Source organism: Rhipicephalus microplus, chromosome X (genome assembly GCF_043290135.1).
Source record: "Rhipicephalus microplus isolate Deutch F79 chromosome X, USDA_Rmic, whole genome shotgun sequence".
NCBI classification, from domain to species: Eukaryota; Metazoa; Arthropoda; class Arachnida; order Ixodida; family Ixodidae; genus Rhipicephalus; species Rhipicephalus microplus.
Window position 1 is genome coordinate 47,451,774 of NC_134710.1, and position 26,169 is coordinate 47,477,942.

The 26,169-nt window shown below is 45.5% G+C and overlaps 2 protein-coding genes across 4 annotated transcripts in view; one reads left to right on the plus strand and one right to left on the minus strand.

Moving 5' to 3' along the window:
* The window catches only part of trio (trio Rho guanine nucleotide exchange factor), a 458,133-nt gene that overhangs the window by 36,119 nt on the left and 395,845 nt on the right, over nt 1-26,169 (minus strand). The gene's annotated exons all lie outside the window — the stretch shown is intronic.
* Nucleotides 19,027-25,341, plus strand: LOC142775125 (uncharacterized). The gene is made up of 2 exons (XM_075876474.1): nt 19,027-20,094; nt 24,945-25,341. The coding sequence occupies exons 1-2, from the start codon at nt 19,645-19,647 to the stop codon at nt 25,296-25,298; spliced, it is 804 nt and encodes a 267-aa protein (XP_075732589.1). The 5' UTR covers nt 19,027-19,644; the 3' UTR covers nt 25,299-25,341.

The following is a 26,169-nucleotide window of genomic DNA, read 5'->3' on the forward strand; positions in this document are numbered from 1 at the left end:
AGCCAGCATAAAGGGCTCATCAAGTTCGGGGTTTGGTTTTCCGTCGTAGGCATTGTCATGTGCCATCGTGGTTATTGGTGCGTCCGTCTCCACACAGCTTCTTCTGGAGCTCTTGAAAAAGGTCTTCCTCTGATCCAGCGTAGTTGTGTATCAGCCTGCAAAGGCTTTGTCGCTGCTCCGTCCTTGTAGGGCCGTTGTCAAGAAGAGCGTGAAGAATGTGCCACGTTTTCTTAGTGCCTAAAGTTTCCTGTAGACGTGACATAGCTATGTGAGAATCTGCTTTAAAAAAATAAGGTTTATATTTTGTCACCATCACCAGCATTTCTTGTGTACACTTCGAATGCGCAAGTTTCATCGCTGCAGCCACTTTCGAATATCGGAGCACTTGCAATCGTGTATTTCTCATGCGCAAATAAGATGGTTCACACTGGTTCCAGTACTTTAGCACCCATATACTTAGTTGCATCTTCTGCACACCGTATACGCGGTGATTTGAATATCTAAATATTGTGGCCGGTAGATAAATTGGGAATTATTCTCGTTTTCTTTTGTTTGTTGTTTGGTTTTCTGCAAAACGTTCATTTTCGAAATGAGCTTGATGAGTACCTGCGCAGACTCGGCTCTGAACAATTGCAAAAGAGAATTGCGTGAACATGTATTTGTTAAACTGTATTTTTGAATGCGCTGAACATTTGTACTTACACCTTCTATATGTCCCGAAAACTGAAAAAGCAGTATTTGTAAATAAATAACGTTAAGAAAGCTGCTATAGCACTTCAACTGTTCCGCCATTTTGGGAAACAGATTTATTTTTATTCAAAGAATAATTGATTGATATGTGGGGTTTATTGTCCCAAAACCACCATGTGATTATGAGAAATGCCATAATATAGGGCTCCGGAAATTGGGACCGCCTGGTGCTCTTTAACGCTTTTTTATTCAAAGAACAAGTTGCAATACCCACCAACAGTTAAATTGTGATCCCTGTTAAATCGGACCCATGCCGCTTGCATGTGGCAGGGGTCCTGGCAAGTGCATGCGGGTTGCTGCCTCTAAGATTACAGCAATATCTACTGCCATCTCGGAGGCAGTGTTGCCAGGTCGGAAGAGGCGGTGTAGCTAAAAGCTATAACAAATGTAGCCAAGGACAAAAAATTTGCAAAAATATTTGGAGCCAAATATAGCCATTCGCGTTTGCCGTTTCGTTTAGTAACAGTTTCACTTTTGACAATATATATTTTTACAATCCTTTGTTAGTGTATTTTCTAAAGCTACTAGAAACCACGATGTGATTATGAGAGACGCCTTAGAAGAATACTCCGATAATATTGGCCACCTGCGGTTTTGCACCTATATCTGAGTAGATGGGCCTCATCGTTAGCGTTTGAGAATGCGAAAGTATCAATATTCAGGCACTTCTTAAACAAATAAATTGACTTTGTATACCGTTGGGAAAACTTTGGACCATAAAAAGAATAATGAATAAAATTAACAGACCGCAAAATTGTTCAAGTCGCGTCGCACCAGTCAGTCACATTTGAAAAGTTACCTTCCGAGGCAAGCTATCACCAACTAAGCGCTATTTGACACGTGCAAAAGATGACCAAGAATTACTTTTCACAAATTTTATGATCATAGACGCTAGCTTTTGCCGCCGTCCTTACGAATGTTAAGTTGGTGCGTAGAATTCAGCTTAGCACCACTAAATAACAAAAGTGGTTGCTTATCAACAGAAGCGTAGGTAGAAATGTTTTTTATGGGTGGGGGGAGGAAAGGGCAGCTGTTTGGAATGGCTATTTTTTTGCTCTGCATGTGATCGTACAAAACACGGAGGAAGGAAAGATAGGAAAGGGCATGCCCAGCCGGTGTGCTACGTGAAAAGTGTGGAACAAAAGACATCATGGCGGCCATATTCACTGTGCACAATGGCGATATTGCTATGGTTTCGTGTAGCGCAGCGCAGGTGACCAGTAGTGAGCGGCCGTGGCTGGCGGCGGCATGTGTGCCTCCGCAAGTCTTCTGCTGAGCCGTGGCGGACAATATCCGTGCTCTGCACCGCGTTATTGGTTACGCAGTGTTCTCCTGGCAGTTACTGTACTCTTAGCAAGGTTTACAAAACCTTTCGGCCACCACGGGGCCCTGAACAGTGCGTAGAACGAGCGCATATCCATGTGTCGTGCGGTGGATGACGCAGATGAAGCATTTGAAGTGTTGAGCGAAATGGGGTTGGGCACCATGACGAAGCGGAACGACGGCGAACGCCTTGCAGGTCAGTGACGGTTGAGCAGTGCTCCTGCTTGTGGAAATGGACGAAACTGCTGTGCCCAGCAAGACGCCATGAGGAGAATGTCCACATATGTAGTTTCGTGTTCGGTATGTGTACAGTAACAACTTGCATGTGCGTAATCATCATCAGCATGACTACGTTTACTGCAGGACAAAGGCCTCCCCAGTTGTTCCGCCAGAGAACTCGGTCCTGTGCTTGCTGCTGCAAATTTATACCCGCAAACTTCTTAATCTCATCTGCCCACAAAGCCTTCTGTCTCCCCCTAACCCACTTGCCTTCTCTGGGAATCTAGTTAGTTACCCTTAATGACCAGCGGTTATCCTGTCTACGCGCTACATGCCCGGCCCATATCCATTTCCTCTTCTTGATTTCAACTATGATATCCTTAATCCCCGTTCGTTAACTAATCCACTCTGCTCTTTTCTTGTCTCTTAAGGTTCCACCTACCATTCTTATTTCCATCGCTTGCTGTGTCTACCTCAATTTAAGCTGAACCCTCTTTGTAAGTGTCCAGGTTTCTGCTCCTTAGCTAAGTACCCGCAAGATACAACTGTTATATACCTTCCTCTTGAGGGATAATTTGAGAGTGCTTACCAAATGTGCTCCACCCCATTCTTATTCTTCTAGTTACTTCAATCTCATGATTCGGCTCCACGGTTATTACCTGCTCTAAGTAGACATAGTCTTTTACAACTTGAAGTGAACTATTACCTATCTCGAAGCACTGCTCTCTTCTCAGGTGGTTGTACATTACTTTCGTTTTCTGCAGAATAATTTTAAGACCCACCTTTCTGCTCTTCTTGTCTTACTCTGTAACCATGAGTTGCAATTTGTCCCCTGAGTTACTCAGCAATGCAATGTCATCAGCGAAGCACAGGTTACTAAGGTACTCTCTATTAACTCTATGCCTAAATGTTCCCATTCTAGGCCTCTGAAAACCTCCTGTAAGCATGCGGTAAATGGGATTGGGGAGGTTGTGTACTCCTGCCTTACACCTTTCTTGATTGATATTCTGTTGCTTTCTTTATGAAGCACTATGATAGCAGTTGACCCCTGTAGATTTCTTCGAGGATGTTTATGTACACCATCTTCAATGGGCACGGAAACAACATGTGCTTAACCGACTCGTTTTCGCAATGCAGGTGCGTACACAATTCTTGCCATATTCTAAGAAATCTGACGAACTTTTTTTGATTATTTTCCCGTGCCCACGGGTGCTGTGTAAATCTCTATGCTAGTGCTACTCGATGGCTATGTGACTGCTTTGTGCCGGTGACGCTGAACCCAACCCTGGGCCTAACACTCGTGCTCTTGGTCTGCAAGGGCTCGAATACTTACCCAATAATCCTGCAGACAAAATGAAGGCGAATTTTACGCTTCTTAAAGATATTCAAGCCCGTTCTCTTCAATCCTCGAAATGCCAAAATGAACTTGCAACCGATGTGAAGGCCATCAAATCGGGACAAAAGAATATACAAACAGAGCTTACAAATATCCGAATGAGGCTAGATGACCTTGAGGAAGAAAACCAAAACCCTGGAGCGTTGTAAGACCAACTTGTCACGTGTACAGGACACTGTAGTCGAACTTACTGCTCACAATAACTCATTATTACCATGTCTCGATGATTTAGAAGACAGGTTCTGTCATGATAACTTGATATTTTTTTGGGTTGCCCGACTCCAAAGAAACATGGCAGCAGACCGAAACAAAGCTAATCACTGTTCTAAGCGCCGCACTTGGCTTGACTAGTATTGATGGCATTCAGCGAGCCCACCGGCTTGGCACTTACACAGCTGACAAACAATGTCCTGTAATTACCTGGTTTGCTAATTACAAAATTAAAGAAAAAATACTTGCAGCTAAAGCCCAGCAAAATCAGTGTTAGTGAGGACTTTTCTCCCGCAACCCGCTTGGCTCGTAAACAACCAACCAACGTAACAAACAACCTACGTAAAAACATTCTGGCGTACCATTATTCTTCTACCCGATAGTTCCATCAACCTTAACGATTCTTCCGGCAACCCTGTTTCAGTAAACCATTGCGAGCTCTGTTGAACGATGTTTTCGTGAAGAACTTCTCGCGAACTACCGATATTACTCTGCCGACGCGGAAAAGTTATAACTACTTACCGATGTCTCCGATAATTGTTGAGGTTGCTGGTGTACTTCTGCTAATAGATTCATTGAAAATGCACTATTCTCCTGGATGTGATAATATCTGTGCCAAATTCCTTAAAAACACCTCCTTGTATAGCTCTATCATACTGACTAAAATTTTCCAGCAATCACTCGACACATCCACTCTTCCACTTGTGTGGAAAATGGGAAAAGTTATTCTTTTACATAAATCTGAAAGCAAAACCTCACCTGCAAAATATCGTCCCATATTATTAACTAGCACCTGCTGTAAATATCCTGAACATGTTATTTTTACTTGTCTGATGCATTTTCTTGAATCTGATTGATTTATATGTGGGGTTTAACGTCCTAAAACCACCATATGATTATGAGAGACGCCGTAGCGGAGGGCTCCGGAAATTTCGACCACCTGGGGTTCTTTAACGTGCACGAAAATCTGAGCACACGGGCCTACAACATTTCCACCTCCATCGGAAATGCAGCCGCCGAAGCCGGGATTCGAACCCGCGACCTGCGGATTTTCTTGAATCTAACTCACTTCTTATGCATTCACAACACGGCTTTAAGAAAACCTGTTCATGTGAGTTTCACTTATTGTCTTTCACTCACAAATGACACCAGATACTTGACCACTCATCCCTTGCTGATTACATTTTTTAGACTTTTAAAAAGCATTTGATAAGGTAAGCCATAAACTTTTACTTCATAAACTAAGCATACTAAACCTTGATCGTAACCTTGTAAAATGGATTGAGTCGTTTCTTGTTAATCATTTCCAATTCGTAACAGCTAATGATCATGACTTGCCACGCAACATCATTCAGTCCGGAGTGCCCCAAGGTTCCGTCCTGGGGCCTCTTTTATTCCTTATCTACATTAATGACCTTACTTCAGTGGTTACCTATGTATAGACTTGTTTGCCGATGATTGCGTAATTTTTAGAGAAATAACTTCACCGCATGATATATCTACACTTCAATCAAATCTAAATAACGTTTGAAATTGGTGTCATCTGTGGCGAATGGAGTTTAACATTAACAAGAGTAAATTTATGAAAATATCTAGGTCGAACAGAAACCTGCCTGTATACTATCTGAACAACATTTCATTAGAAACTACGAGTGGATATAGATACTTGGGTGTGCATATAACATCTAACTTAACATGGGATACACATATTGAGTACTTAACTAATCAAGCCAATCGTTTGTTGGGTTATTTGCGCTGTAACTTTTCTTGCACTCCATCATCATTAAAATTACTACTTCATAAAACATTGATAAGACCAAAACTAGAGTACGCTTCATCTATATAGGACTCTTATTAACACAACCTTATTTAATTCTTTGAACTAATCCAAAATAACTCTTGTCGATTTATTCTATGCGACTACAACTGAACATTCAGCGCATCTTCAATGAAATCACATCTGCATCTCGAATCACTAGCTTCACGACGTAAGGTCTCTCACATATCATTGTTTCATAAGTTGTATCACCATCCCACATTACATTCGGAATTCATGTCACGACCATATTTCTTATCTCACCGCATTGATCATCTACACTAAGTTAGAATTTCTGCGTGTAACACCACGTGTTTTTCAAAATCATTTATACCTCGTACATCACATGACTGGAATGACTTCCCGGCTGATATTGTCAATATTATTAACAATGAGAACTTTCGGAAAGCATTACATAACATTGTACAGTAATAAGCGTTTGCGTGAACTAATGTCACCTCAACAATTTTTTATGGCATACTATTAATACTGCACTTGTCAATCTCATTATCCCTTTTCAAATAAACCTGGAGTTTTTCTTACAACACTGTATTTCACCTACCCAACTTATACTGTATAATCAACGAAATTCACGCATTTGTTAATTATGTTCTCCTTGAGTGCGATATTTGTCTTAGTCAGTTAGCAATGTACCATTAGCGAACATTGTACTAATTATTAATTGTGTTCTTTAGTTAGTACTGCTGTCTCTTTTTTCTTCCTGTAACCCACTCCCCTCTATAACTCCCCTCTGTAATGCCGAAAGGCCTTGAGGGTACAATAAATATGCTTCATCGACCCCCTGATTCCGCAGTGTCCGCATGACTGCTGATATTTCTACTGAATCAAACGCCTTCTCATAATCTATGAAGGCTATGTATAGTGGTTGACTGTATTCTCAGCATTTTTCTCTTACCTGATTGATAGTATGAATGCGGTCGATTATTGAGTAGCCTGTTTGAAATCCTGCTTGTTCCTTCAGTTAATTGAATTCTGATGTTTTCTTAACCCTGTTAGCAAATACCTTTGTAAATAGCTCGTATACTACGGAGAGCAAGCTGATCAGCCTGTAAATCTTCAAGTGCTTGTCATCTCCTTTCTTATGTATTGCGCGCGGCTCACACCTTTTCTGTTCCGCTTGTTATACTCGCCCCCAGCATTGTAATCTCAACGTTAGAATAGCCGCGTTCAAGTGTCACTTGAACCATGCTTGCTTGCACCATGCTCAAAGTCATTGTGGTCACAGAATACTGACGCCGGTGAGTTTCTCGCGGAACACGGGCACTGTGGCTGGGCAGCGTGTTTCCGTGTCGTATCCCAGGAGATGTTTAGAGGAGACCCACGCCGAGGGAGGCGCTGCGGAGCGTGGCGCTGTCAGTCAATGTGGTGAGAAAACTGGTTACTCGAGTGTTAGCCTCTCCGCTGTCCCATAGGGGAGACCCGCTCAAGTTTGCCCGGCGACTTAGAAGCTCCTTAGAAACTCGCGGCTCGCTTTGGAGTTTGCCCGGCGACGCCAGCGCTTGCCTTTCCCCTGCCAGAAAAAGCGCACAATAGAAGAGTCTTCCGACCCTTCCGCTCCCCTTGGCTTCCACGCATTTGCGAAGCGCGCGCTGCACGTGAAACGTCCCTCGTTCCGCGATGTCACCCCAACAGCGCATTTATTAGGTTGCCGCAATTGAGGATTTTTTTTTTTTCGTGGCAGCAATGTAGTAAAAGGGCAGCGAAGCAAGTTGTAGCAGACGACGCCGTCCTCGTCAGAGCGAAGTGCGTTTCGCAAGTGAAAGACGACGCTGTTTACGACGTTAGAGGTGAATAAAACTTTCTGTACGTTCATAATTATATACCTGTTTTATTTGGTTTACTCTGTGTACTATGCACAATGTTTGTTCCTGGATGCATGGGTAAGGCCGCTTCTCGTGCTTTAGGCTAAGCGGTTCTTGCGCTGTGACTGCTATTAGTTGGGATAGCTTAATTTACTAGCACCCACCCAAGTTATCGTGCGGTGTATACACAACACTTCAAAAATAAATGGTCTATTTGGGGCTTCTTTCTGACCCACGGCAATAATTGACATCTATCTCGCGTGTCTTTCCTTGCGTTATCACCATTCTCATCGCGGGTACCTTGAGTTCACGAACAGCGTGCGTACCATCATGATGAGCGCCCAGCTTTCAGAGAAACTTTTTTGTGTGTGTCTAATCTGCAGGGGAAGAGCGCATTGCTATAAAGGCATTTTATCTTGGTCACGCATCAAAAATGCACCGTGTTGTTCGGGCTACCCCTGCACACTAAGTAACAACTAGTTCACTGTATCTGCCAACGGACGTGCAACAACGGCTAATCCATTTTTTATATTTTTTTCATAGTTGTCCAAGCTTTTGGCAACCACACACTTCCGTCGGCGCTGCGTAGATTTAAAAATATATAACAACACATTACCAATACCACATGTGCACACAGCTTCAACTACTACGTCCCCAACAATATCGAATATTAGTAGCAGCATAAATTATTTCTTCGCTATTTTTTAACAGTGCTCTAAAAACGGGCGTTGAAAATTTATACTTTTAAGTTGGGGACATGCATCTCCCAGTAACTCGATAGATTAGAGGAACGGTGACGTAGGAATTAACACCCGTAATTTTGAATGCATTGTGCGCGTGCTAATTTTTATGGAAAAAAAATTGTTTACATACTATTTTCGGCGCACTGCTTAAATCCATTACTGTCGTCTGCTTGTTTCGTACCATCGGTTTGGGAATCGGTAGAATTTCACAGGTGGAGTCGACGTCTTCGTGTTTGCACGGTTATTGTGACAGTTGACGACGCAGCGATGTCACCCCCTTTTCTGTTGGGGTGACATCGCGGAACGAGGGACGTTTCACGTGCAGCGCGTGCTTCGCAAATGCGTGGAAGCCAAAGGGAGCGGAAGGGTCGGAAGACTCTACTGTTGTGCGCTTTTTCTGGCAGGGGAAAGGCAAGCGCTGGCGTCGCCGGGCAAACTTGAGCGGGTCTCCCCTATGGGGAAAATTCGGCGCCGCAATTGGCTGAAATCCGTCGGCTCGCTTGGCAAACATGGCGCTTGCTGAAGCGGGCGCAGCAGCGACATGGAAAAGACAAAGAACAGCTGACTTTATCGTTGTGACCACCGTAAGCACTGTGAGACTCCCGGGGAGATATCGGTAGTCAGCCAGTGTTCACTGCCCCGTCAGCGCGTGCGATCGACAGCGGAAACGAAGAAATGAGCGCAGTGTAGAAAGTGTGTTTGCAGATGGGAGTGTCGTCGTTTCGTGTGTTTCCTGGGTTGTACCATTTATCTTTCAAGTGCAATCGCAAGGAACTTCAAAGATTTCCATGGTGTAATCATCCACCTTTCTAAAGCAGGATGTGCGTTCTGTCCGTGCCGAAGTGAAAAATTACTAATCACCGCCACAAGTGTCCACGTCGGGTGTGTTCTGTCTGTGTGCCGTTCGTCGCAGCAAATAGTATGCATAAATTTTGAACGCTTGCAAGCGTTAACTTCTGCTACGATAAGGATGGGCAAGTTTTGTTGCCTGTCATTGTTGTCATTCGTAATGTGCAACACCGTATGAGTGCTGTTGTGTGTAGCGCTGTAATGAAGTTCTGTGGACCACGTCACATTTGAGCGCTTCTGTCCAGTGTTGTGAAGTGTGTTCGTGAAATGGAAACCGCGAAATATTTAGGAGTACACAATACAGCTCAGTTTCCGGTTAATCTAGTTGTGTGCATGTGCCCTGAAGAGGAGCTAGCATAGTACGACATTTTTGTGCATGTAGCCCCACCCCCACCCCCGGTTATTTAAGGTACGCATTATAAGATTTGAGCGCACGTTAAAGAACCCCAGGTGGTCGAAATTTCCGGAGCCCTCCACTACGGCGTCTCTCATAATCAAATAGTGGTTTTGGGACGTTAAACCCCACATATCAATCAATCAAGGTACGCATTATGATCGATTGTCTATGAATGCATGAGATAAGTTATTGTAGACCAAGTTTAAAGAGTGTGTAAGTGTTGCAATAAATTGTCAGTCGTTCAACAGTAGCTGCTAATCCAGTATCAATAATATTGTCAAGACTGCAGGCAGTCATGCTACATTACTTGCACACCATGACAACTGATGTAACATGCCATGGTTATCTGCTTTTATCAAGCATTTGAAGAATAGTTAAACAATCTTTCTTATATCCTGCCAAAATGCCCACATCTGACTTGTTGAACATGCCTCTGCCATCATCAAAAGTATTGTGTGTAACAAAATATTTTAGGCACATGTCAGATCAAGAAAACATTGGAGAACAGAAATGCCTATTATTGTTAGCTCAGTTTTTGTAGTCTGTTTATTCCCAATAGTGCACAGAAATTGAAAAAGGTACACTTTGTCTCCAAAGAAGGACGCTGTGTCTCAATCAGCTAAAATATTTTATCAAATAATTACTTGAATATGATGATAATTCATCATTCTGGTCAGCGGTAGATATTTCGCAATTGGTACAAAGTAGCCGAAGGAACTTGTGGGCAATCCTGTAGACTAATCACCTGTGGTCAGTTGTTCAGGCTTTTTGGGTAAATGAAATCAGCATAATCTTCCAAGTGGGGTATAATGATTAAATCTAGCTATATGTGCATGTTGTTGCGTGGGAGGTGTTGGAAAGAGTTCTGGAAAAAGCTGGAGCTATTCCACTCTGTGGAGGTGGGTGACCAGCCAAGCTGTGTCACACAAGGATTTTGTTTGCTTACTTTTTACATTGATATATTTATTAAGATTTTTAAAATTTTAGCATATGCTTTTTTAGAGGAGTTCCACCTCAGTTTATGTGGCCTAGAAGTGCAACATGCAAGTCATGTATTTATGTATGTATTTCTTTCTTTGCAAATTAATTTTTTAATTCACCTTTTTTCTGTCTAATTTTTTCTGTCTAATGACTTGGCTGTAACGAAATGAGCTCACACTAGGTCGACACCTGACCCAGATATAAGCCAGACCAACTGCAAGAATCCATCTTTTTTTCATTAAACATGATCTTCTGTATTCTTCACGTGTGCCTATGAACATACTTGTACAGTTGGACGAGATATGAAGGTTGTCGTGCGACCGTTGACTTGCCTAATGTACCAGGGGCCTAGTGGCATGAACTGTGCGAAGCAAGGTTGTGCATTCTTCTCTCCCTCATTGCCTGTTGGATGCTACAGCAATCACCCCTAAGGCAAAATGTACACCTTTAATTTCTCTCAGTTTCCAGTCCCTCCTTCGTCGCAATCTAAGTGTATTCTTTGTGGGCTTTTATCTGTGCAGTCGATTACAGAATTACTTGGAAAAATATGTTATAGCTGGTGCTAGGCACTGCTTTATTTAAACAGCTTCTCCAGGCGGGAGTGATCGCTGCTTAAAACAAGAAAAAAGAGTGTGTGAAGCTTGCATGATACCACCTTCTTCTCAAAAGTGTATCCTGGGACATGGTACTGTTGAAGTTCTTGGTTGTGGCTCCTGTGATAACCTTCAGATAGAAATTGACTGTACACTTTAAACATTCCTGGCTAACAGCCTTGACCGATCTGACTGCACAGCACTGTCTGTAGCTTCTTATTACACTAAGGAAGTCTGTCAGCTGGCCTGCTCATTCACGGCTACAAACGATCCTTCGTGGTGACAGCAAAGTTTCCTACACACACAGGGCAGACTTTTAGTGTGGCTGATGCATCACTGGCCTGCTTTTTAAACTCCTCACCAGATACTGCATTCCCTACCACATCAAACAAGACACGTTTCCAGTCAACTGGATATTGGAAACTGTCAGTTGACTGAAGACGTCATAAATGTGACACTGCATGCCCAAAGCCTCTAACTTCATGACAATCTAACTGTTCTCTTGTCCCCTTGCATTGTCAAAATGCATCCTCCTTCTCCAAAGGCATTTGAATTTCCATACAATTGCCTCGGCAGGGATACCCTATGGGCACATACCATCATCATTGTCTCACTGATGAAGACATGCTCACGTCAGTAAATTATGCGTCTAAACAGATGCTCACCTTTGACAGGCACATTCTAGAAATGAAAGTCAACTGAATTTCATTACAATCGTTTAAGGGATTCCCTGAGTGAAATTCTTTGGAGCGATGATTAGGAGTGTTAAAAATATTGATCACAGAATTTGATTGGAAAGCAATACAACAAAAAAGTCTATTTTATGCTGGCAACAGCAGCCTAGAAAATTTGGTTCGTGTACACCACATGTGACAAGACAACAGCATTACGTCAGTCACACTGAAATTAATAAAAAAAAAGTACAGTGCATCATCAATGCATATGCCTGTACACAACAAAATGCACACTCAGTTTGTTTCAAACAAGCAGACACTACACATCCATGATTTACTGTTCCTTGAGGGCACACCGAGTTGAAGAAGTCCTGTAAGAATATTTTACTAGCTGAGTTTCACGTTACAACATCTTTCTTGCATAAACCTGAGGTATATGCAAAATGAAGCAGCAAGGCTGGCACTAGCAAACAAGTGCTGAAAAACATGCAAATTGAAAATGAAAGTAGAATACAATTACTGGCATACCTTGAAATATTTCATTCGCATAGCATGGGGGTTTTCTCCTTCCAGTGAAAATGCAGCTGACATAATGTGGTACCAAAGCATACGTAGCCACCACAACAGTTTTTTAAAGGAATCATTATGAGTTATAGTAGCCACATTGGCCGTAACACTAGAATCTGAGCACTATAGTGACTTCAGCAGATATTATGACTAGCATGAGAGTATCTATAAGACAGTAAATAGTTTTGTCCTAATGTAAAAATGCAATGTAAGATTTCAGTTTGCATAGGATGTTGCTCAGCGCTGCTTGTATTGGTCGCACACAAAAGCAACCCGTTTCACATGAATGTGCATCTTTTTTTTTTTTTTGCTCCTCAGGAAGCATGAAACACGCTTATATTTTTATCATCATAATAATATCCACACCGCAAGCATGTACAATATATTCTTTATTGTGGGCCAATGAATACTCACAGTTGAATATGTCACATGTGTCGCCAGAAATTATTTAGGTCGAAATGCTTTGATTTTGTCACTTTTACTGAAAAACATGAAAGAAAAGCAGCATGCATCATTTAAACACATGATTGATTGATATGTGGAGTTTAACGTCCCAAAACCACCATATGATTATGAGAGATGCCGTAGTGGAGGGCTCCGGAAATTTCGACCACCTGGGGTTTTTTAGCAAGCACCCAAATCTGAGCACACGGGCCTACAACTTTCTGCCTCCAGCGGAAATGCAGCTGCCGCTCATTTGAAACACAGGCTTGCTTTAGAGGATACGGCATAATGCATAATTCAGAAAAAACACAAGCTTGTTAATGTTTGTGAAATAATAAATTGCTTTGTGCAACATGAAACAACAAACAATGCAAATAAGTTCTGTGGAAACCTGCAAGAGGGCAGAATGAGAATGGTTCAGAAAGGGAAACTAGACAACCACCCATTTATGACATTAGGCCACAAGGAAGTCTGTAGGGTTTTCTCACAAAGAAAAGCTTCTTGATTTGTTCTGGTCTGGGAATCGAACCGGAGACCAATGCCTTTCCGCCTTTACGGGGCGGTCACTCTACTAATGCGACAGCAAAGTGAGAGGTAGCAGAAAACAAAGGCATACAGGGGTGGCGCAAGGATTTCTTTACTATGGGTTTCGCCCATGACTCGCGAGTTCCTTCAGGAGGCAGCGAGGCTGAGAACTTCTGTGCTGCATTTGAATGTTTCCTTTTGTAGTGGCAAGGAAGAGGGGGCAGGTGAAAATTTTAAGGGGGCTCCAGCCCCTCACAACCTATCCCTCCCCCCCCCCCCCAATACTGGCACGGCCCCCTAGAGGTGTAGTTACTGAACAGCAGGCAACTGTTTGCAATCAGTGATACCCTCTGGAATTTTCGGAAAGCCAGTTTTCCATGCAAAATCCTCACAGCAGCAGATTTCTTAAAGTTAAACTCACCATGTAAGCGGAAACAGATGCCGTATACACTTGTATTGAACCACTTTGTTTCAAACCAATAACTGGTGTAGTGATTCACAATGTGGTTGCAGACGCACTTCCAAAAACATAATTTCGGTTATGTGTTCAGTTGTGGTACTGTTGATTCGGTATGATGTCCTACATTTGAACTTTTTGCTCTAAATAGGCAATATATATTTTTTGGCTTTGGTTCAGGTGAGTTTTGAGAAAAGTGATTTAAATTGACTCTTAATAAAAATTACTCTTTGGGTATAGTATTTTTATTTGAGTTTGATGTGACACCATGGTGCTACTACAAATAATGAATGGGCAAATAAGTTGTTATGAAGGCATCTCACAACATGCATGCTGACTAGTATCAGCATGACGTGCACAGTGCCATCCGCAATGACCCACTTAAGGTTGCTTTCAGTGCAATAAGTTACCATTCCCATGATTTGTCAAGCTTAGTACTTCAAAGCTCGTGTTTTGACATAGCTGAGATTTTATTTTGAGGAAATCAGGAGGGATGGGGGCACTATAATCACTATGTACATAAAAATGTGAGTGTACATGACCTCACACATTCAAACTGAATCATTTTTAGGTGTTTCAAACATACTCTTAAGCTTGTTTGTGGTCTGTAGCATAGGCAATATGGGAAGGAATGAAGCATTACTTGTGATGTGTGGATTTGCATTGGGTATGCAAATGCACGTTCAATTGACTTTCAGCACAATGGCTTTGCTGCTGTGGCTTTATAGCAACAGAGATTCTTAAATTGTTTTTATAGTGCTGATGGGGCTATTTCTACTATACTTGTTTATATGAATATCTTACTGTAAACCATGCTCACAGTATCCCGTTTGCATGCAACATATTCTGCACTGTTTTAAAGGGACCCCCAAGAACTGCGAGTCTCTGCTACAACCCAAGAACAACGTGACATGTTTTCCTGCATACCATATGCTATATCCTGTGCAAGCTGCTAATAATCTATTTTGTGTAATGCAACCGTTATTGTCTATCATTAGAGGATGCAAAAGTTATTCAGACAAAATAATGAATTGATTGCCCATAAGTTGCAGCAGTTTACAATTAGTACGATAGCACATGTGGCTCAACGTTCTATCCTACGTCATCTGTCGCAAGCTTTCATTTTATTGTCCATTTAAGCAGCTAGCTAGAAAGAATGCAGGTGTGGTAGAAGGTAAGCCTTTTTTTCTATGACATCCCTGAACCAATTTTGAAGTTTAATCAGTGTATTATCTTGTTTAGTTTGAAATAAAATACGGATACTGGGCAGCTTTGCATGTCACTTCATTTTATATCTTTTTTTTAGCAAGCGCTGACGTTTTTACACTTGAACACTGTGGTATGCATTTCTTAAATAAAAAGTAGTGGCAGATGGTCGGCAACCAGGACCTTGTTTTGTAGGTTTTGGTGCACCTTCTCTACTTGTAAAGCTCTATACTCAATGAATGCTATAATGAAATTTTGCATTATGCATCACCACTGTGAGAAGAAGAAATATCACAGGTGCATTTTCATCTACTGTTATTTTTCTCTCAGTGGTGACATTTAAAAGCAATACTTAAATACAATACTTAATTTGTGTGAGGATGCTGTGAAAGTCTGGTTCAAGACAAGGGAAGACCAACAGCAAGATATAAATTTACTGCAAACTAAAACAGACTTTTTTTTTCAATAATGCAGTTTTTCTGAAGCAAAACTTTATAGTGAAACAACACCTACAGATAGAGTATTTCACATATTACAAAAGTAATACCACTGCAAATATTCATCTTCTTGGGGTGTTCATGAGTATGTTGAGTCATTGCTGTTCTGCTCTATGGTAAGAGACTGTCAAAGACAGACAAAATGCCTCATCATGCCCACTCAAGAAGGGCTTGCAATTTGCTGATGATGCTTCAGTATTACAGGAGCAATATGAAAGACACTCACTTCATATTATCAGCAGAAAACAATTAGTGATCTACCAGCTACATTTACATTACTCTTAAAGGTGACGGAAAGAAATGGCTGAATGAGCTAGTATAGCATGACTTATATTTGATTTTGGGATGATACGACGAAAATATTAGCATGCCAATGCCCCATTTCAACTCCACCTGTCACATCATGTTCACTCCGTAGTCAGTGCAAAAAGGCTATGCGTACACATCTTATGCTTAGTAGGGCAAGGCTTACAACGTTCATGCAGCCCAGTGGCAAAACCAAGGGTTGGCACAAGGGGATCACCCCCCCCCCCCCCTCCTTTTTCGAATAATTTTCCACGTAGTATACAGAGTGCAAAATGACGCTCGATCCCATCCAAGCACCGGGCCCGCTCAAAATAATAGTCGTGCCCATCCACCAATTTCCTGCTCACCAAAAAAAAAAAAAAAAAACGATCTGCCTACGCCCTTGTGGCGGCAGCCCACTCCCAATCTGTAGCTCACTTCAGTGTTTTTAATCGGTGCAATCACCATGTGTATGAAGAATGTGAAGGCACACCTTGCATGCACATTAAAAATACCAGGACATGCATACATAAAAATAATATGCTCAAGTTCAAGCATTTTTACACAAGTCCGAATTCAGGATAATATGGCAGATTTTGCAAAATATTTTGTACTGGTTAACCTGGCAGCCAAAAAAAGACATCACAAATTGCGTCAGATGTTGTCCAGAAGACAGCTAGTTAAAGCCAAGGCCATCCCTTGTGCCAATAGAATGATCTTGCACAGTGTATTACGCTACAATGTGGCTATTATTGTTTATGTGGCCAGAGTTAAAGCGAACAGAAGTGTTCTCTCTGCCCACCGGGGAATGAACACATTTTGTCTCTTCTGAAGCCTTACACATTTCAGCATATTTACATTTGCAGCATGGTTTCTTTGCGAGAACTTTAGAATTCATGAATTTAGGAAGTGACAAATGATATAAATTTACTGATACAATTATCCCCCATAAAGATTGCTATCTGCAAAAATTTCTTGGAAGGAGACATTGTGCACACCTGAACTGATCACAGAGGGAAGGCCTTAAATGCAGCCCATGTTTTACTGCATTTGGCACTCCGTGCCAGCTAGCAGAATATGAAATGGTCAGAAGAATTCAGACTCCCTGAAAGAGACTTATATGTTGAGTGATGAGAAAGAAGATTTACCTTAGTGTAAGCATAAATATGTGTCAGTGAATGAGATTCATGGTTTCAATGGCGTCCAAAAAAATGCAGTTCATTCAAACATGCCTCTCACTGGACTGTTGTGATCATAGCCAAACAGAAGATTTTCTGCTAACAAAAACTCAAGCGGGGGGAAAGGGAGCTGAAGCACCAAATATTCGTCACACATCATCCATAGAACATGCAAGTGGGTGGAGGAACCTAATATGCTGACACTACCCTTCTAAATAAAACCCTGGTTTAGACATCATTGTTAGTCCATGTAGCATTGAGGCCGTGTCGGGGTATGTAATGAACCATATCGCCAACGGGAAAAGATGATGCGGTGAGCAACTGGAATGTAGAAGTGAATGGGTTGTAGCAAATAAATTGTGAAGCCTTCAGGTGAGTTAATACAACAGCGCTGTTTCTGGTGCCATTTTTTATGTACGCCAACAAAAAATATAGATGTGTTTTTGACAGCAACAAGGTGTCTTGCATGCAATGAATACAAACTTTAGGCTTCATATTTGCCACTTTTAAAAACAAACTGTAGCGTCTCTCATATAATACACGACTACTTGATATGCACATACATTTAATGCTAGCTTGAAGAATATATCACACATGCTAAACATTTTCTTCTAGGCTGAACTCCAAGTATTTCAATACTTGTGGAGCTTCTTATGACATGTTTTAGAGAAAACTCGAACTTGTTAAGAGCAAGGTAAAAAATGCGTCAGCAAGCCGCGCACAATGATATACACCAGCGGCCAAACATAAGCATTACTGACCAGTCAATTCCTTCAGGTATTTGTAGATAGCATCGCGGTATCGCAGTGTGCTGTGCCACAGCCACGTTAGGTCTTTTCTTCATTGTAATGTAAAGCGTTTGTCCGTGTTGGCGCCCGCATTTGTGCTCGCTGTAAAAGATCGCCGTCGCGCCAAATGCAACTCGAGCGATACGACTTGTGTGCGGTAACGACGACGACAACAACAACAAAAAGGGGAGCGCGTAATTATCCTCGAACACAGATGACTACGGCGACGCAACACTTGCTGCCGAAGAACGCGTTGTGAAAATGCAACAGCCTCGATTTAATGATAAACGCGGCAGCTTGAACCAACGCATTCAAAAAAAAATTGCCCGCAGCTTCCCTCAGGGGAACACTGAGGAGGATGCGGAGAATATAATTGGTTAACGGGGTGTTAAAGTGCAACTTACTTGGGTCGATGGCTAAATTGGTTAACGTGGTTGTGAAATGGGGTGTTAAATTGCGACTTACTTGGGTCGATGGCTAAATTGGTTAACGTGGTTGTAGGAGGGGGTGTTAAATGAGTGAACACGTACACACGTATGCGAAAGGGCGGCGCTGGTCGAAGGGACGTCGATCATTGTGTTTGTGGATTCGTTGGCATTCATTTCACCGCGACCTTGGGCGTCGACGCGCCGTACAAACCAACCGACGAGCGGCAACTGAGCGAGCGAGCGCCGACCTTGAGTATATATACAGCGCGACGGCGCATGCACTGTCAGCTGTTGAATGTTCTCGAAGCGCGACGGCGCATGCGCGTCCACTGGAGAATCAGGAGAATTGTAGAATGTTCTCGAAGGGGAGAAGCGCGCGCGGCACAGATGGTGGGTGACGGTGCATGCGCGCGTCAGCTGTCGAATGTTCGAGAAGGGGGAGAAGCGCAACGGCGCATGCTCGCGCGTCAGCTGCCGAAGTTCTCGAAGCGCGACGGCGCATGCGCGCGCGTCAGCTGCCGATGTTCTCGAAGCGTGACGGCGCATGCGCGCTACATTATACACCTAGCGAATGTTCGTGAAGAGGAGAAGCGCACGCGGTGTGTAGAGGAGGAAGGGTGCACAGATGGTGGAGTAGTGAAGCGCGCGCGGTGTGTAGAGGAGGAAGGGATGCACAGATGGTGGAAGGAGGAGGAGGAAGCTTGCGGACGGCGCCGCACTACAAGCCTCGAGTATTAGATGCTCCGCATCTAAAACTTGTCAGCGTCGTCTGCTGTTGGTGACGGTTGCCGACCTCGCAAACTGAAGCTCCGCCGATTGTTTGCCATCCTCAATTGTCGTCACGTCGTCCAACCAGAGTGCACATCAGAGCCGTTCATGCTGAGCTCATGCGGCTGGCGCTTCTGTTGCATTTTCGCGCCGGGCCGCCATTGTGCTCTCCGCTTGTGGGCGGCAAGGGTCCCGCTATGTGCGGATCGGGTGTGCGGAAAGCACGTGGAATGGCCCGAAGTCGTTCTGTGCTTGCGCAGCTCGAGCTATGCACGAGCGGCGTGAGAGGCGCGGCGCGGTAGGTAAGAAATTTTGATGATGAATGACGACGATGATGATGACTCTACACCGCCGACCCACTGCCACAATTTTGTTAAGAAACGCTTCTGAAAAAAAAGCGCGGTTATAAAATGCCAAGCGAACTCGTCCACATTACTTTTCTGGATTGATCGTGTCGGTTTCCAAGTTTATTTTCTCCCTAAACGACGACGAAGTTAGCACGCGCTAGCAAACATCCGCGCGCGACGTACTCGGTTTCGCTCGTTCGAAGCAAAGGCATTGTTCGAAGCAACGTCCTCCAACATCCGCTCACAGCTTCACCTGCTGAAACGCGACCGGCGTGGACGGCAAAGTTTTAAGACGACAACGCCGACTGTACATAAACAGACGACGGAATACCCTGTAAGTGACCGACTTCGAAATAGCTTAAAGCCACGTCTGTACCAAAATGTCGGCGATGAGAGGCCAGAATACGCGTGGCCGAGCCATTCCCACGGGTTTCTGCAACACTCCTAGCGTCGTGGGGCCGCAGTATTGCTATCGCGCCAGCATCACGGACGCACCACCGTTGACGATTCCGGGCCCAGGTACGTCTGGAGCAGTCACGCAGGTAGTGACCGCTGAGCGCGACCCTCCGCAGTTTCTGGATTCATCCTTCGTGAAGACGCCTGCCATGACCGAGTCATTTCCGGGCGCTGCGACGTCGCACATGAAATTGGGGCCCAAACATATGTCTCCGCCGCTGGCCTGCGTGAAGACTGAAGAAAGACTCCAGACGACCCCGAGCAAGACCACCTCTGTCCCAGGCGCCGCTGCCACCATGACCAAGTCTAAGCTCGTCAACGGCAAGCCACTACGAATCCCACCGACGTTTCCCCTGGACTCGGCGGCTTCGCAGGTTGTTGCGCAAGACGGGGACGCCAACACGGCCCCGAAGGCGCCACTGCTTTCAACTCCGCCGGGAAGGTAACCAGCCGTTTGGTAGCGTATGTTTCTCAGCTCGCGACTGCTTCTGCGCCGAGCTGATAAGACGAGCGGACGAGACGACGGTGAGTTAAACAAGGTTTATGTACAGCATATATACAGAGGCGTTACAATTTCGGCACTGGGGCCGACAGAGACTCGAAGAGCCGAGCTCTCCTCTCTAATACATAGGTCAACTTTTCGCCTAAGACCGCCGACTCACACACATGTCGGCTCTCCGACATGGGGACTCCTCTCTCCTAGGACCCCGATCGCGACGCACCGCAGGGCTTCTTTTATAGGCACCGGGTCCAACCAAAAATGTCCAATTAGAAGCGCCGCTGGTCGTCAGGGCAGATTCCTCCAATGGGGTCGCCGCGCAATGCGTCAGACCACCAGACACGAGGACGCCGGCTCGCTGTCACGTGCGCCGCTGACTCAATGCACGTGGGCCAGAGAGGCGCCGCGCGTGTTCACGCCGTCGAGTTGATCGCGCCAGGCGGACTGCGGGCTGGCCTTGACCCAGATTGCCTTTTTCAGAGGCACGGACGTTTGACGAGGACTCGCTGGCATAACAGCACCCCCGCCGCCAGACAATGCACCGGAAAGACGAGCTGCTTCCACGGGGCTCGGATGTCAGGTGCGCTCGTTCGCCAGGTCCCTCCAGGTTCGCCTCCAGGGCCATGGGGAGACTACAGCTCCAGACTGTTCCGGGAACACATCCCATTTTTGACGACGGATCCCAGCTCCACTGGCTTGTCGCCACAACTTGCTGGCCAACTTCGCTCGTCTCTTCTGACCATCTTCGGTTCCAGCACTTGTCGATGGTTCTGCAACTTGCTAAGAACGGTTCGACAACAGACAACACACGACACAAGCAAGTGCCCTCGGTCACCCGACAGAACACCAGACAAAGTATAGTACAACATATACCTATCTACGTGTTTATCGGAATTTTGTTCCCTCTACATCAAGAGGCACATGTGGGACAAAAGACCCTTAAAATGACAACTCAATTTTTTTCCCACGTACAACAACGTAACGAATTAGAATACCACAAAGTTGGCCCCTTGAGATCACTCTAAACGAGAGCGCTCAGCTAAGGTCGTGATGAGGTCAAAATTTTGCCCCGAATCGCCAGCGAGAAACCGAAAGGTCGAGAAGGTACTAGCTAGAACGCACTGCTCAATGCACCTGCATTAGCGTTTAGCTTTCCCTTTTTTTTTTTTGATAGCGAACGTCAAAGTTGCGCTGTGGAGCAACATGCTCCACCTCAGTAACCGGCCACTTTTAGGCGACGATACCTATGCGGCACCAAGAGCGGCTCACACTTGCGACGTTGCACAGGGGAACAACGATACGGCTTGCTACTGATTGACTCCTCACCGCTTAGCTCGATATCGTGTTCGATCACCGTCGTGTCTCCGGGACGGTCCGACAACACATACCCAAACTCGGAAACAATCTTTCTCAGGTCCTCTTTCTCAGGTCCTCCTTCACTTAAGCTAGGCTCTAGGTTTATCTGCTCCCGGATTACTTTCGATCCCCCTTCAATTACCTCACTAGAACTCAAAATTTCTGCTTCCTCTTCCTTTGAAGCATTCAACAACAGATTTACGACCGCTTGACGTTGAACGTATGGTTTCATCAAGTTGTAAATTTTGTCCGGCCGCCTTCCTAATTTCACTTCATAATTTGTATCGCAAGGCTTCGATAATACTTTGGCGGGCCCTTCCCAATCAACCTCAAGCTTGTTCTTTTTGAACGGCTGCAGCAGCATTACCTGACTCCCCACTTCAAAAGCACGCTTCTTCACCGATTCCTCATAGTGCTCCTTCGACAGCACTTTTGCCGCGTTTTTCTGGCTTTCCACTAGCGCTTCAATTTGGCTTTCCACTAGCGCTTCAATCGAGAGATCCTCACGCTGCTCTCGAATGAGCGTCTCTCGATCAACTCTCGGCAGCTCGCTCCAACTTTCCGCTACAGGCGAGAGCGTTGCAACCCTCTCGCTCTGACTCAATGGCGCCATGTCGTCTCCCCTTTCTACGGAAACCGCGCCGGTCGGTTCGGCGACGGGCCGCTCGCGTGACTGCTCACATGACTCATGCGGAAACTTTCCTTTCTGGGGTTCCGTCGACCCGCCGACAAGGTCACTTGAGAGTTCACCGCATTGAACCAGATCAAGCTGCCGCGATAGCTTCCGCGCTTGCGATCGCGTGAGAGCCATGCACGTTAAGTTGGGGAAGAACGATTTGCCCTGCTCTTTGAGAAGCTGCTCTGAGTTGTTGGAGAAAAGATAAGGAAAACGATCATTTAGCGCGGCAGACACAGCCGCTTCGGTGCGAAGGTCACCGAACGGGCCTTTAATGACAACCGTGGCGAATTGGTAAGCGAACACTCTGCTCCTCGGCGACCTGCCTGATCCACGCGCATTCTCCTGTGAAGTCATCCGGAGACACCAATGAAGGATGGACAACGTCCATGGTTGCCGCTGAGTCTCTAAGTGCTCGGCACGTTTTCTCATTCACCCTAATTTCTTGGAGATACGGCTCCAACAACCGAATGTTTTTTTCTGATTCTCGGATCGTTGCGAAAGCAAACTTTTCCTGACAGTTTCTCGCGATGTGCCCTTCCTTTTTGCAGTTGTAGCAGATTAGCGGCTTCCGTTTGTTTTCCGATTCAAATGCCTGTGTGGTAGAAACCTCACTCGATTTCTCCGCTTCTGTTTGCCCTTCCCCTACACTGTCCTTCGTAAGAGACGGGTCCTTTTTGAAATTACGGTGCGGAACGGGTTTCCATTGATCAGGTTTCCTTGAAAAGCCCTCTTTCCTTTCATCCTTTTCAACGCGCGCTGCCCTGCTATGCAACTTTCGGCGAGTATAATACTCCTCAGCTAACTCAGCTGCCTTGTTTAACTGTACGTCCCCAAGTCTGTCCTGCAGCCAAAGTTTGACATCCTCCTCGATGCAGCGGTAGAATTGCTCCAATGCAACGCATTCCACCACTTTATCGCGGTCGTCATAAACACCTTCGCCCTTGAGCCATTCAATCAAATCGGCTTTAAGACGAAACGCGAAGTCAACGTGTGACTCATTCCCCTTTTCAGCATACCGGAACCTTTGCCTGAAAGCCTCGGGTGACAACTTATAACGTCTCAAGAGCACTTCCTTAACCTCGTCATAGCTCTCAAACGCTTCCCTCGACAAGCAAGTTATCGCGTCGGACACTTCGCCGGGAAGAAGAGCTAGCAGGTTCCGCGCCCAAAGAGACTGCTCCAAAGCATTTCGCTCACAGACGTGTTCAAACTTGACGAGATACTTCGCCATGTCCTCGCCTACTACGAACGGTGGCAGTTGATCCCGAATTCTAATACCGCTGACCTGAATCGTCGGAGAAGCTGCGCTAGGCGCTTGCGAACACTGTAGGATTGCCAATTCTATTCGTTTCATCTCGAGGCGCTCCTGTCTCTCGGCCTCCTCGCGCTCGCGACGTTCTCGCCTTTCAGCTTCTTCACGTTCGCGAGCTTCTCGCCTTTCAGCCTCTTCACGTTCGCGAGCTTCTCGCCTTTCTTCACGTTCGCGAGCTTCTCGCCTTTCAGCTTCTTCACGTTCGCGAGCTTCTCGCTTTTCAGCCTCCTCGCGGCGTGCTTTGATATCCACCCAGGCCTCATCGACTTCCTCAGCCGACACTCCCTCATCCTTCATGATCTCAAGGATCGCTTGCTTTCGTTTCGCACGGCCCAAAGTAATGCCGAGTTCCTCACAAATTTCGATGAGTTCCTTCACTTTAAGGTTCTCCATCGTTCACACTAGCCTCTTGCTGTTTGCCCCTGTTAAGAATCTACTTGCCGTACCCACTATAAGCCTACTAGCAAGACGCGCAAGCAATTTTTCACACTCCCGTGTTTACCCCCTCCGCATTAACTTTGGTTTCAAAGCGCTTCGACTTGGCTTGAAACGATCAAAGCTCCCTTCAATGCTTCACACAGCCCTTCTCTAAACTACTACAACCTGAGCTAGAGTAGTCTGGTGAACTGAGGGGAAAACATCAGGCACTCACCGCATCGATGTCGCTGACGCCGGTCGATCCCGCAGCTGCCAACCACTGTTGCGAACAACGGACCGATCCCGCCGAAGCCACCACTGTTTCGAAAGACGGGGACGCCAACACGGCCCCGAAGGCGCCACTGCTTTCAACTCCGCCGGGAAGGTAACCAGCCGTTTGGTAGCGTATGTTTCTCAGCTCGCGACTGCTTCTGCGCCGAGCTGATAAGACGAGCGGACGAGACGACGGTGAGTTAAACAAGGTTTATGTACAGCATATATACAGAGGCGTTACAATTTCGGCACTGGGGCCGACAGAGACTCGAAGAGCCGAGCTCTCCTCTCTAATACATAGGTCAACTTTTCGCCTAAGACCGCCGACTCACACACATGTCGGCTCTCCGACATGGGGACTCCTCTCTCCTAGGACCCCGATCGCGACGCACCGCAGGGCTTCTTTTATAGGCACCGGGTCCAACCAAAAATGTCCAATTAGAAGCGCCGCTGGTCGTCAGGGCAGATTCCTCCAATGGGGTCGCCGCGCAATGCGTCAGACCACCAGACACGAGGACGCCGGCTCGCTGTCACGTGCGCCGCTGACTCAATGCACGTGGGCCAGAGAGGCGCCGCGCGTGTTCACGCCGTCGAGTTGATCGCGCCAGGCGGACTGCGGGCTGGCCTTGACCCAGATTGCCTTTTTCAGAGGCACGGACGTTTGACGAGGACTCGCTGGCATAACAAGGTGTCGCGTGCTGTGCTAACCATACCCCAGCGGCGTCAGCTGGAGCCCACGTATCCACTGCAGAATTGGGACAACTCGCCAGAAAAGTGGACGGTGGATGAGGTGGCACAGTACATTTCTGGGATCCCAGGCTGTGAGAACATGGCTGAGAAGTTCCGACACTACGAGATTGACGGCGGCGCCTTGTTTCTCATCAAGGAACACCACCTCATGAAGGCAATGGATGTCAGACTGGCACCGGCGCTGAAGGTGTGTGCAGCCATAGGTGCCCTTCACAGGGTGTGCCAAGACAATCAAACTTTCGGGGCTCGCCGGAACATAGCTGAAAATAGGTGCTCTACCTGTTTCATCTAATGTTCGATGTGACGTACATGATGGAAAGTAGCTCAAACAAAACAGGAACACGAAGTAATATAGAAGTAGTATATTTCCTTCCGCTGCTTTCCATCATGTCAACACCCAGAATTGATTTAATATCTTAACAATCTCAGCTGTTGCATCTAAAAATAAAAAATGGCCTCATATCTGCATGTTCATCTGCAAATGTCGTCGATAGACGATAGTCTTGCGTGTGGAGAGAGTGAACAAAACATTTATTTTATGTTCTGCGCACGAAAATCGGTGAATGGTATTCTGGAGGCGCTGCGTTAGAGTGCCTCGAGCGAGCAGCGGAGGTAAACGAGGGCATCAAGTCACGTCACACGTGAGACATGAGCGCTATCTAGCAGTTTTTTTTTTTTTTTTTGAAAAGGAAGCGCGTGACTCTGAGACGGGCCTGCGCGCCCGTCTCCGAGGTGATAAAGTGTAGAACGCAAGGCGATGGGTAGGTGCCACCACGGTGTCGTCTTAGCAAAGCGTTGGATTGATTGATTGATATGTGGGGTTTAACGTCCCAAAACCACTGTATGATTATGAGAGACGTCGTAGTGGAGGGCTCCGGAAATTTAGACCACCTGGGGTTCTTTAACGTGCACCCAAATCTGAGCACACGGGCCTACAACATATCCGCCTCCATCGGGAATGCAGCCACCGCAGCCGGGATTCGAACCCGCGCCCTGCGGGTCAGAAGCCGAGTACCTTAGCCACTAGACCACCGCGGCAGGGCTAGCAAACCGTTGGAAATGCTCGCCTTTTCGTGCAAGCGTTGCATGGTCAGGGCAGCGTGATAAACACTACGGTCCTCAGAATTACTTATGTATACATTTGGTGTTACTACAAATTATGA

Coding starts and splice junctions, on each gene's coding strand:
- LOC142775125 (XM_075876474.1), top strand. CDS start 19,645: ATGTCGGCGATGAGAGGCCAGAATACGCGTGGCCGAGCCATTCCCACG. Junction 20,095..24,944: donor TGGACTCGGCGGCTTCGCAG/GTTGTTGCGCAA, acceptor TGGCATAACAAG/GTGTCGCGTGCTGTGCTAAC.